Source organism: Girardinichthys multiradiatus, chromosome 22 (genome assembly GCF_021462225.1).
Source record: "Girardinichthys multiradiatus isolate DD_20200921_A chromosome 22, DD_fGirMul_XY1, whole genome shotgun sequence".
Classification (NCBI taxonomy): Eukaryota; Metazoa; Chordata; class Actinopteri; order Cyprinodontiformes; family Goodeidae; genus Girardinichthys; species Girardinichthys multiradiatus.
The window spans coordinates 15756918-15769357 of NC_061814.1; the positions used below are offsets into that span (position 1 = coordinate 15756918).

Genomic DNA, 12440 nt, shown 5'->3' on the forward strand with positions numbered 1-12440 from the left:
TAAATCAGGAGCTTCACTCTTTGCCCTTAAGGCGATAACTCTCATCCTGGTTGCTTCACACTTGGCAGCTCAGGTGCACGCTTAATTTAATTACATGACGATGACAACAGCACCACCTCATCTGCAAAAAGTAAAAACAAGACTCTGACCAACCAAGCCAGACACTCTCTACTCAAAAAATTATTCCTTAAAATCATTTCTGTTAATCCATCAAACAGGATTGTGACAAGGGGTAGCCCTGCCAGAGTCTTAGCCACACCGGGAACATGCTCAACTTTGTGCTGGGGAAAGGGATACAGCACATTTCTGGTACCCCACACACCTGCAGTACTCCCACAAAATTCCTAAGATTGGCATTGTCATAAGCCTTCTACAGATTCACAAACATTCCACACGGTCTGGACAACCAACCTATCACAAGCTTTTCAGACACTGCATGAAGCTGAAGATCTAATCCACGGTTTCAATCGGTGTTCACCAATCAATGCAAGTCTCCCTAAATTACACTTTCCCAGAAAGGCTGAGAACTGTGATCCCTTGATAGTTGGAACACACTAGATCCCTTTCCCTAAGGATTAAGTGTTAAGACCATGAGTCTGGTCTGAAACGCTGCAATTGTGGTCCCAGTACTACAGGTGACACTCAAGAGATTCTGTATGTTAACCACAATGTGGAGAACCTTTAGCATCTCATGGCGAATCGCATGCTCATATGGTGCCCTGCCAATAGCCCCATCCCATCCCAGAGTCTTCAAACAATATCCTCATTCATGGCCTCTTGGGATTCCATGACCCTATATCCCTTGGAAGATGAGAGAAACTTATGCAGAGGTGTGAGTGGAAGATATACCAACACAATCCTCTGGCAGACATGTACAACTCACTCGGATCACTTGTTTGAAGTTCCGGGATCAGTCCGGCTGTTATGATTTGGGTTTGTTTGGTTTTTTGGTTTTAGGTTTTTTCTTTATGTTTTTCACAGTTAAGGTTTTGAATCGTTCTTCTGTTTATTATTATTATTATTGTTATTAGATTTTTGAGTCATGTTTCTGTTTGTTTTTTCTGGTCATGCTTTAGTTTTGTCGTCTTGTTCATGTTTTGTCAAGTTTGGTTTTCGGATCTGGTTTTGCTTTTGTTTCATGTTTTTCTACTTTTTCTTAGTTTGTATTCAAGAGTCTGTTTTGCTCCAGTCACGTTTTGTTCGCTCCTGTCTGTTAATCAACTTTATTTGGTTCACCTGCATCCAGTTAATCTGTCTTACTGCACCTGGTTCACACTCCATATATACACACCTGTTCTGTTTATTCCTCGCGGACACATTTTTCATGCTCAAGTCTTGTTTTCAGATCATGCTCTTGTCCTGTTACTCACGCCAAGCCTGTTTTGCCAACCTGCCCATGTCTGTTTTTGCCTATCTTGCCTGTCCGTTTGTTGTTTTGGTTCCTGCCTCCTTCTGTGAGTGAGTTTTTGTTTTTTAGTTATTAAATCCTTTTTCACCTACCATCATGCTGCCTGCTCGTCTGCATTCTGGGGTCCTATTTCGCAAGTCATAACACCGGCAGCATCCCTTGCCATCGAAACAGTGAAAAGTTCACAGTTCCTCCCCCTTCTTCCGCCAAGTTCACCCAAGTAAAAACATCTAAGCTTTGATGATACATTACATATATCATCAGTAACTATTGGCACAAGGGATCCAGATCGATATCCCGTGTCAAGCACAGAAAAACTGTCGACTGACCACAGGAATGAGAACTAGAACAAATGTTTATCATTTGATATAACATACCGGTAAATTACATTATATCATAGATTTGAGTGTTTTTATGATTATTTATTTTCATAACTCCCTATTATTGTTTTCAACCCCAAAACCACTAAAAATGCCTCCCTGAATTAAAGCACTTGACTATGAGAAGTTTTTCTGGTGATATATCCTTGCATTTTTTAAAGTGGATATTTGGAGTCTCCAAATGACCAGCATATAAAAACACCTCTATATATGATCTTTAAAATTGTATAATCCCTGAATCCTTCAACATACAGTCATATAGCAAACAAAAAGTTCAAAAAGTGGAAAGATAAGGTGTTGTACACCTTCAGACAGATAAGCAAAGCACCTCTCCTTCCCCCATGCGCACAAACAGGTTGACCCAGGTTGACCCTACCAGTCGAAATAGGTGTCAAACAAAAAAAAGAGAAATAGGTGTCAAACCACAATTGGAGGTCATTTTGGCTTCATTGTGTTAAGAATTTGATTTGATTTTTTAAATGGTGATGTTGTGAAAGCTAATTCGTACTTTCGGACCCTCCATGGTCCGCCAAAGCGGAAGGGGTTAACCAATAAAAAGAAATCTGATACTCAATATGTCAATTTTACACAAAATGACTTGAATAGAAAATGTGAGGCGTGGCCACAAAACGGTGCTATGGATTGTGAAATTGACCCGGAGCTGTTTTGGACCATTTTAATTGTAAAAAAAGAGTTCTTGACTCATAAAAAAACAAATGTTTACATTCACACAGGAAGATCTTGAAAATGAATTTTAACACATTCACATTTTATCCCAATGTGAATTTATTTATATAGCACATTGAAAACAGAAGCTGACCAAAGTGCTTTACAATTCAGTCAAGCAAAGCAGTTAAACAGCACAAACAATGAAACAAGAGGCAACTAACAAATAAAGTTGATAAAATACAATACACACTGAAATATATAAAATTCTGAATTTCTTTAAATCTAACCCTTTCTATAATCAATTTCTTCAAAGTTTGACAAATTTATGTGTGCATGCTCCTTTCAAGTTATGCTTTTTATTATGGTATACATTTTAGTAAAGGAGAGAGGATTTGGTTTCTGGATGGCCACGACATCTACATTTTAATATCTGATGAGCTAATTTGTGTGGTTATGTTGCTCCATCTCTCCATTTCCATCTCAGTTTCCACTCCTCCTTGGACTCTTCCTTTATCTTACAGAGTCTCCTTTCTTGTCAAGGCACAATTATTTGCAATTTGCCTAAGTCCTCCATTTGCTGGGACACTAAGCATGAAAACGAGGCAATTTGGTGTAAAATGGATGCATGCGGGCATTGGAGCATGCGTATGCATGTGTGTGTGAGAGTGTGTGGTCGAATCAGGAGAAGGTCCACACATAGGTGGGGGGAGTGTCATGCAAAGGTGAGACTGAATGTCAGAAGCGGACACATACAGAGCTATATCTGTGTGTGTGTGTGTTTGTAAGTAAACGTACCAGTCTGCACACATGATGGTATCAAAGTGACCTTCCAGGGCTGAAATATCCATCTCGGAGTCCCACCTAACCACCCTGTACACACACATGAAACAGACAAAAGTTCAGTATTTGGACAAGTGGTGAAAGAAGACAACCAGCACTGATATAACACAATATGGAGAAAAAGCTCTTTGTCTTTGTCTTCTCTTTCTCCTCCTTCACAGCTCTTTTCCTCTTTAGCACTGAGCTTCTTGCTGTCTGAAACCTCACTCTCCTTTGGCCCCCACTGTTTTTCTGCCTCAGTAGAGACCTGGAGAAAGCATTGGAGAGGAAGACATGTCGTCTGTGGGATAAAGCAAGGGAGCTTCTGACATGACACTTGACATTTATACCTTGTGAACACACATACTGTGAAAATCCCACCCTCTCACAGGTTACCTTTCAACCTCCCGGTGCTTCTACTTATTTTTTCTGGTTTTGAGAATATTGCCAAAAATTGTTTTTCATATATCTGCAACACCAGTAGTGAGAAATGATAGTGAAAAATTGGTGCATATGGAAAGCTATACAGATCCTTCTCAAAATATTAGCATATTGTGATAAAGTTCATTATTTTCCATAATGTAATGATGAAAATTTAACATTCATATATTTTAGATTCATTGCACACTAACTGAAATATTTTAGGTCTTTTATTGTCTTAATACAGATGATTTTGGCATACAGCTCATGAAAACCCAAAATTCCTATCTCACAAAATTAGCATATTTCATCCAACCAATAAAAGAAAAGTGTTTTTGATACAAAAAACATCAACCTTCAAATAATCATGTACAGTTATGCACTCAATACTTGGTCGGGAATCCTTTTGCAGAAATGACTGCTTCAATGCGGCGTGGCATGGAGGCAATCAGCCTGTGGCACTGCTGAGGTCTTATGGAGGCCCAGGATGCTCTGATAGCGGCCTTTAGCTTATCCAGAGTGTTGGGTCTTGAGTCTCTCAACGTTCTCTTCACAATATCCCAGAGATTCTCTATGGGGTTCAGGTCAGGAGAGTTGGCAGGCCAATTGAGCACAGTGATACCATGGTCAGTAAACCATTTACCAGTGGTTTTGGCACTGTGAGCAGGTTCCAGGTCGTGCTGAAAAATGAAATCTTCATCTCCATAAAGCTTTTCAGCAGATGGAAGCATGAAGTGCTCCAAAATCTCCTGATAGCTAGCTGCATTGACCCTGCCCTTGATAAAACACAGTGGACCAACACCAGCAGCTGACACGGCACCCCAGACCATCACTGACTGTAGGTACTTGACACTGGACTTCTGGCATTTTGGCATTTCCTTCTCCCCAGTCTTCCTCCAGACTCTGGCACCTTGATTTCCGAATGACATGCAGAATTTGCTTTCATCCCAAAAAAAGTACTTTGGACCACTGAGCAACAGTCCAGTGCTGCTTCTCTGTAGCCCAGGTCTGGGGAATGCGGCACCTGTAGCCCAGGTCAGGCGCTTCTGCCGCTGTTTCTGGTTCAAAAGTGGCATGACCTGGGGAATGCGGCACCTGTAGCCCATTTCCTGCACACGCCTGTGCACGGTGGCTCTGGATGTTTCTACTCCAGACTCAGTCCACTGCTTCCGCAGGTCCCCCAAGGTCTGGAATCGGCCCTTCTCCACAATCTTCCTCAGGGTCCGGTCACCTCTTCTCGTTGTGCAGCGTTTTCTGCCACACTTTTTCCTTCCCACAGACATCCCACTGAGGTGCCTTGATACAGCACTCTGGGAACAGCCTATTCGTTCAGAAATTTCTTTCTGTGTCTTACCCTCTTGCTTGAGGGTGTCAATAGTGGCCTTCTGGACAGCAGTCAGGTCGGCAGTCTTACCCATGATTGGGGTTTTGAGTGATGAACCAGGCTGGGAGTTTTAAAGGCCTCAGGAATCTTTTGCAGGTGTTTAGAGTTAACTCGTTGATTCAGATGATTAGTTTCATAGCTTTTTCAGAGACTCTTTTAATGATATGCTAAGTTTGTGAGATAGGAATTTTGGGTTTTCATGAGCTGTATGCCAAAATCATCCGTATTAAGACAATAAAAGACCTGAAATACTTCAGTTATTGTGCAATGAATCTAAAATATATGAATGTTAAATTTTCATCATGACATTATGGAAAATAATGAACTTTATCACAATATGCTAATATTTTGAGAAGGACCTGTATATATATATATATATATATACACACACACATATATATTTATTTTTTTTCCCTTTTTAATTAACAGATATAAACTGTTACCTCTGTCGGTGAAAGTGTAGGGCTTAGTGTCTTGGCTAGGTACTCTAAGTCATGTGAAGAGGTTGGAAATCAGACCGCAAACCTTTTGAGTTAAAGTTTGGCCAACCTACTAACTGAACCTCCTGACTCAGTTACTTTTTTGCTATTTCATTATAATTGTATTTCACTTGCTTTGTTTGATTCCTACAACCTCAAAAAACAGTTATGTCTGGGCAGCCATGCATCCACATCAATGTACAGAGACAATAGTTGTTAGCCTGGACAAAGCCAACCATTTCCATTCATAGAAATGAATTCAAATCAAAAAGACAGACACAAGATACTGAGGATATTGAGTATTAAGGCTCTACAATCAGGCTCTTGACTCCTTCTTTAACTAGGGGTTCTAGCTCTAACTGGAAATAATAGTAAACTTCAGTGTGAGTTTATACACAGATCATCAGGTGCAACAGCGCTAATCTTTATTACACAATTTCTATTAAAACTTGGCAATATGTTTGATTTATAATTAACATCATTTTTAAAGGGGAACTTTATGAAAGAGACATGGTTCCTCCTTAAGCAGTAATTTCTGCGCGCTGCGGCAGCATTATTTCCTGCCGAAATCCGCCTTTAAACTGTGTTGCTGTTTTGTCCTCTTATAAGAGCTGAGCTTTTCTCTTCCCCTCTTTTTTCCTTGTCACTTTGCCTTTCTCTCCTTCACACTGTCAGGCAGATTGGGGGATTATTAATTAGGCATTTTTAACACTCAGTAAACAAAACATTAGGCCCTGCTAGAAATACAATCTCGATTCACAGTGGGAGGCCACAACACACACGCTCACACATATGCATGAGTGTGCAAACGACATCGTGCGACATGCCCCTCCCTCTCCATCCCCTTGTACAATCGCATCATGCCCTTTGCCCTCTCTTGCAGCGCAGAGATGACAGCAGGCATAATCTGAAAAGAAAACAATCAAAGTAATGTAGCCTAATTATACGTTTACTTTTTCACTCCATCTACCACTCATGTAAATATGCTTACGAGAGAGGAACGGAGAGACAGAGAGAGAAGAGGTAGAGGAGCAAACAGTCAGTCATTGGAAAATGCTTTTTTTAAGACAGAGACAACAATTAGGTTCATTTTAGCCTGTCTTTGCATATGAGGAGTCTGTGCGTGTTTTCTGGACCATTGATTCTTGTCAAAGAGGGTCACTTTTCTTTGATGATCCCATGCACATGCTTAGACTTTAAAGCTAATAATTAGTTTGCAGCATGCCAAAAAAGACCGTTTAAAACAAGACATATCAAATTCAAGCAGAACATGTAAAGTCATTTTTCAAATTACATACATATAATGCATACAAGAGATCCAGACACTACAATGATACAAAGATGTGTGGACCAACTCACAATTATATCACAGTAGACATTTGAAAGACGGTTGAATTTACTTAAAACTACTCCTTAGTTTATCATCTGCAAATGTCAGGCAATAATTATGCTAAGCATATGTCAGGAGACAGAATCTAAAAAGGTTAAACTAAAATATTGTTCTTGTGATAACAAGAAATCTGTTAAACAATAGAACAGCCAACAACACGACACTTTAACATGCTACTATATCAGTCTATGTCTTCTGTATAGTTTTTCACTGTAACAGTGTACTTTAAGGGAAAGAAATGTTTACCAATTTTACAGTGCCTAGAAAAGATATTCAGATCCTATTTTATTGGGATTTTAGACCAAAACTAAGTAGTAACTGTAAACTGGAAGGAAATTGTATTTATGGATTTAAATTATTTCACAAAAGAATATCTGCCCCCTCTGTAAAACCATCATTTGCTACAATTACATCTGCCAGTCTTTTGGTGAATATTTCCACCAGTGTTGCACATCAAGAGCCAGAATGTTTTGGTCATTCCTCGTAAAATAATCAAACCCAGTCAGATTGGATGAAAAGCATTTTCAGAAAATCAGTTTTCAAGTCTTAGTACAGAATCTTAATTTGATTTAGTTTCGAACTTTGACTAAACCATTCCATTGTAGCTCTTACTGTATGTTTAGGATCAATGTCCTGCTGGAGGGTGAACCTCTGCTCCAGTCTCAAGACCTATGCAGACTCTAGAAGGGCTTCTTCCAATATTGTCCTGTGTTTGGCTACCTTCCATCTACCCGTCAGTTGTGGGAAAGATACATCCCCATAGCATGATGCTACCACCACAATAAATCACCTGGGAGTTGACGTGTTCAGGATAATGTGTTTTAAATGTAAGCTAAAAGTTCAATTTTAGTCTCACCGGAGCACAGGACTTTCTTTCAAATGTTTTCTGCAACAGCTACATGGCTAGTGGCCAACTGCAAATTCGACTTCTGATGGCTTTATTTCAGCAACGTTTTCTCACTAAACTTCCATCAAAGCCAGATTTATGGAGTGAAAGATTAATGGTTATCCTGGCAACAGAGCTCCTGATTTCTGCAGCCACTTCAGACTTGTCTAGGTCTCTTAACTGCCTCTCTGATTTGTTAGACAGTCAGTTTAGTTGAATGGCTGGTAGGTTTGCAGTTCTGTGATACTCTTTCCATTTTCATATGATAAATTGAACTACTATGAATCAGAAAAAGGCAGACCGAAGATTCAGCCAGACATAGTACTGAAAGTTTAAAAGGTTTATTCAGCCACAGGAAAACGTCACACAGGTAACACTCCTCACAGCTTCCAGGAATCACTGAGGCAGAAAGAGGGATTAGTGACTTGTAGTCTCTCCAAATTTTGCATGGATCAGAAAAGTCACTAACCTGCCTTTGTCTTGAGTGGAACTTGAAACCCAGAGGGGAAACCTCAGTGAACCGAAAACATGGGTGGCTGGAAACCAAACACAACACGAAAAGGGGACAAACCAGTGGCACTTGACTGCATAGAGTTCATGGCGTATTCAACCCAGGGCAAGTTTTGTGACCACTTGGTCGGGTCAGACTCACATAAGATACGAAGTTTTGTTTCTACTTCTTGGTTGGCTCTCTCGGTTTGGCCATCAGACTGAGGATGAAACCCTCAAGAGAGACTAACAGAAATTCCCAACAAAGAACAAAACTCCTTCCAAAAACGTGACACAAACTGGGGTCCTCTATCGGAAACAATGTCATTAGGGATTCCATGGAGCCTGAAAACTTCTCGGGTCAATATCTCACCCATCTCCTTTGCAGATGGAAGCTTCTCCAAGGGCACCAGATGAACCATCTTTGAAAGTCTGTCAATTATGGTTAGTAGTACAGATTGATCATTAGAAACCGGTAGACCTGTCACAAAATCCATCGCAATGTGCAACTATGGGCGAGGGGGAATGGGCAATGGGTGCAACAACCCCGCAGGGGGGCGACGAGAAGGCTTGGCTCGACAACAGTGAGTGCATTCAGAAACAAAGTCTTTGACATCCTTGACCAGCGATGGCCACCAAAACTGAGACTGAACTGTCTGAATTGTTCTGCTGATTCCAGGATGACAAACGAGGCGAGAGCAATGACAAGACTCCAATACCTTTGTATTCAGGAACAAAGCAGCGGTCCGGTGGACTTGATGGTGGGATAGGGAGATCCCCAATGGCCTCCTGGACCTCTCTTTCCACCTCAACTCGGGATACAGACAACCTGACGGTTTCAGGAAGGATAAACCCCTCTTCACCCGCAGACTGAGATTCTGTGGGCTCTTGAATCCGGGATAGGGCGTCAGGTTTGCCATTTTTACTTCCTGGCCTGTAAGACAGGGAGAAATTAAAACGACCAAAAAACAGAGCCCACCTTGCCTGCCTGGGGTTCAGCCGTTTTGCTGATTTCAGGTACTCCAGGTTTTTATTGTCAGTCCACACCATAAACGGCTCCTTAGTCCCCTCCAGCCAATGTCTCCACTCTGTCAATGCCAACTTGATGGCCAGTAACTCTCTGTTTCCCACGTCGTAATTCCGCTCAGCCTGTGACAGAGTCCTTGAGAAAAAGGCACATGGGTGAACACGATCATCCTCACCTCTTTGGCTTAATACGGCTCCGACCCCAGTGCTTGAGGCATCCACCTCCACGATAAACTGTCTCTCTGGGTCAGGAGACTGTAACACTGGAGCTGATGTGAAGAGCTCCTTCAACTTATTGAAGGCCTTCTCTGCATCCTTATTCCACAAAAATTTTGTCTTGAAAGAGGTAAGAGCGTTCAGGGGAGTAGCAACCAGACTGTAATTTCTAATAAACCTTCTGTAGAAGTTTGCGAAGCCCAGAAATCTTTGAAGTTGCTTGCGATCAGTTGGAACAGGCCATTCCAAAACGGCCTTTACTTTGGAGGGATCGACAAGCACTTGATCTGGGGAAATGATGAAGCCTAAAAAGGAAGTGGTAGTGATGTGAAACTCACATTTTTCTGCCTTGATGAACAACTGGTTTTGGAGAAGACGCAGGAGAACAGCTCTGACATGTTTTCTGTGGGTTTCCAGATCTTGAGAATAAATCAGTATGTCATCAAGATAAACAAATACGAATTGACCCACCATGTCTCTTAGAACATCATTGACCAATGACTGAAAAACCGCAGGAGCGTTAGTAAGTCCAAATGGCATGACCTTGTATTCATAATGGCCCGTAGGCGTGTTGAAAGCCGTTTTCCACTCATCTCTTTCTCTGATTCGGACCAGATGATATGCATTCCTTAGATCCAGCTTAGAAAATATCTTGGCTCCTTGGATCTGATCAAAAGCTGTGTTCATGAGTGGTAAGGGATATCTATTTTTAACTATTATCTCATTAAGGCCTCTATAATCAATGCATGGTCTCAACGAACCATCCTTCTTCCAAACAAAAAAGAAACCAGCACCTGCAGGAGAGGAAGAAGGTTGAATGTGCCTTGCCTTTAATGCCTCATCAACATAATTCTTCATGGCCCTGTGCTCTGGACCAGACAATGAATAGGTTCTGCCTTTAGGGGGCGATGTGCCAGGATGCAAATCAATAGCACAATCATATGGTCTGTGGGGTGGCAGAGCTGTGGTCTTGATTTTATTAAATACTTCCTTTAAATCATGGTATTCTTGCGGTACCTTGGATAAATCCGGATAGGTCTCCTCAACCTCATTCTCCAGACTGACCTCCATAGCAGCAGACAAAAGGCAGTCAGCGGAACATGACTCAGACCAACCCAGAACTTCTTTTTTCTTCCATTCGATGTGAGGGTTGTGTTTCTGCAACCAGGAGGCCCCTAGGACTACAGGAAGTTCAGGTGTATTAATGATCATAAAAGTTACTTTTTCTTGATGATTACCTCCAACTGTTAAAGTAATCTCCTCCGTCCTGAGGTGTGAATTGTTCATGCTGTGACCATCCAATGCTAGCACGTTTCGTGTGTCAGCTGATGGAATAAGTTTTATGCCGTTCTTATTTGCGAAAGTTTCATCCATGAATTCAGTGTCTGCTCCTGAATCAATAAAAACGGCCCCCTGGAGAGACATGGAAGAGGTTTGAAAACGAGCAGGAAACAAGAAGGAGGAGGCAGATAGTTGACTTCGGCTCAGTAGAGACCTCCCTTCCTCTGCTGAGCCTGTCCTTTTAATGGACACCTGAGTGCTAAATGTCCTTCTCCACAATAAAAACAGAGCTTGAATCTTCTCCGACAAACTTTCTCCTCAGGGGTAATCTTGGTTCTGCCCAGCTGCATGGGCTCACAATTCTCATTTTCCTCAGTGAGAGGTGACCGGCTCCTTCTCTCATGCTGGTGTGCAGAACCCTGAGTTAATGATGAGCGACCCTCCTCATGTCGCTTCTCCCTCCTTCTCTCTGCCAGCCGAATATCAATGCGAGCAGCCAGATCCTCAAGTTGTTTCAGGGAAGAGGGGTAGTCATGGGTCGCTAACTCATCCTTGATGTCTGCGTTTAGTCCTTTCATGAATGCATCCATCTGTGCTGCCTCATTCCAACGGCTCTCTGCGGCCAACAAATGAAAGTTGATTATATAAGACGAGACAGGCTGATCACCCTGTTTGAGGGACAGTAATCCTCTTGCGGCCTCACGACTTGGAATAATAGGGTCAAAAACTCGAATGAGTTCCTTAGAAAAAGTTTCATAGAAGGTACAAGATGCAGACCTGTTCTGCCATTCAGCAGTCCCCCACTGCTTCGCCCTTCCTGCCAGCAGAGATATAACAAAAGCCACCTTAGAACGTTCAGTGGGAAAGGATGATGGCTGAAGCTCAAAATGAATTTCACACCGAGTTAGGAAAGCTCGACACTGGTCTGGGTCTCCCCTGAACATCTCAGGCGGAGAGAGGCGTGGCTCCCTTACCTCTGCTGTTGTCCGTGTCACTTGAGCATGGTTTCTTTGTGACGGTGGCGGCTCGAAGACAAGGTTGATAGAACGTAATGTGGAAATTATTTCCTCCAAGCCGGAACCCAACCAAGAAAGGGCCTCATCAACGTGGGTGCGCCACTGTTGTTCTGGCGATGGGTCCATTTTTGGCCAGATTTTTCTGCTATGAATCAGAAAAACGCGGACCCAAGATTCAGCCAGACAGTACTGAAAGTTTAAAAGGTTTATTCAGCCACAGGAAAACGTCACACAGGTAACACTCCTCACAACTTCCAGGAATCACTGAGGCAGAAAGAGGGATTAGTGACTTGTAGTCTCTCCAGATTTTGCAGGGATCAGAAAAGCCACTAACCTGCTTTTGTCTTGAGTGGAACTTGAAACCCAGAGGGGAAACCACAGTGGGCAGCAGGCAGTGATCTCCACAGCACAGGTCAGATGTGACTTCAGGCTGAATAATCCGAGGGCTAGGCTGGCTCAATAGTCCAAGGACAGAAAGGGTCAATGATCGGAACAAGAGGCGTCAGGCAAGGGCAGGCAGAGGCATAAACCAGATGCAGGAAACAAGGTCAACAACCAAAATCCAAATAGTCCGACA

General features: G+C 42.2%; 1 protein-coding gene across 2 annotated transcripts in view; it reads right to left on the reverse strand.

Annotated features, from left to right (window-relative positions):
* camkmt (calmodulin-lysine N-methyltransferase) overlaps positions 1-12440 on the reverse strand; it is a 172472-nt gene that overhangs the window by 31859 nt on the left and 128173 nt on the right. The window contains exon 8 of one of the 2 annotated variants that reach the window (XR_007035937.1): positions 3253-3544. Coding sequence is in view for 1 of the 2 variants with exons in the window: in XM_047351038.1 (XP_047206994.1) it covers positions 3253-3327 (75 nt within the window). In the remaining variant the exon portion in view is untranslated. The remainder of the gene's footprint in view (positions 1-3252; positions 3545-12440) is intronic. The other variant, XM_047351038.1, reaches the window with a different exon arrangement.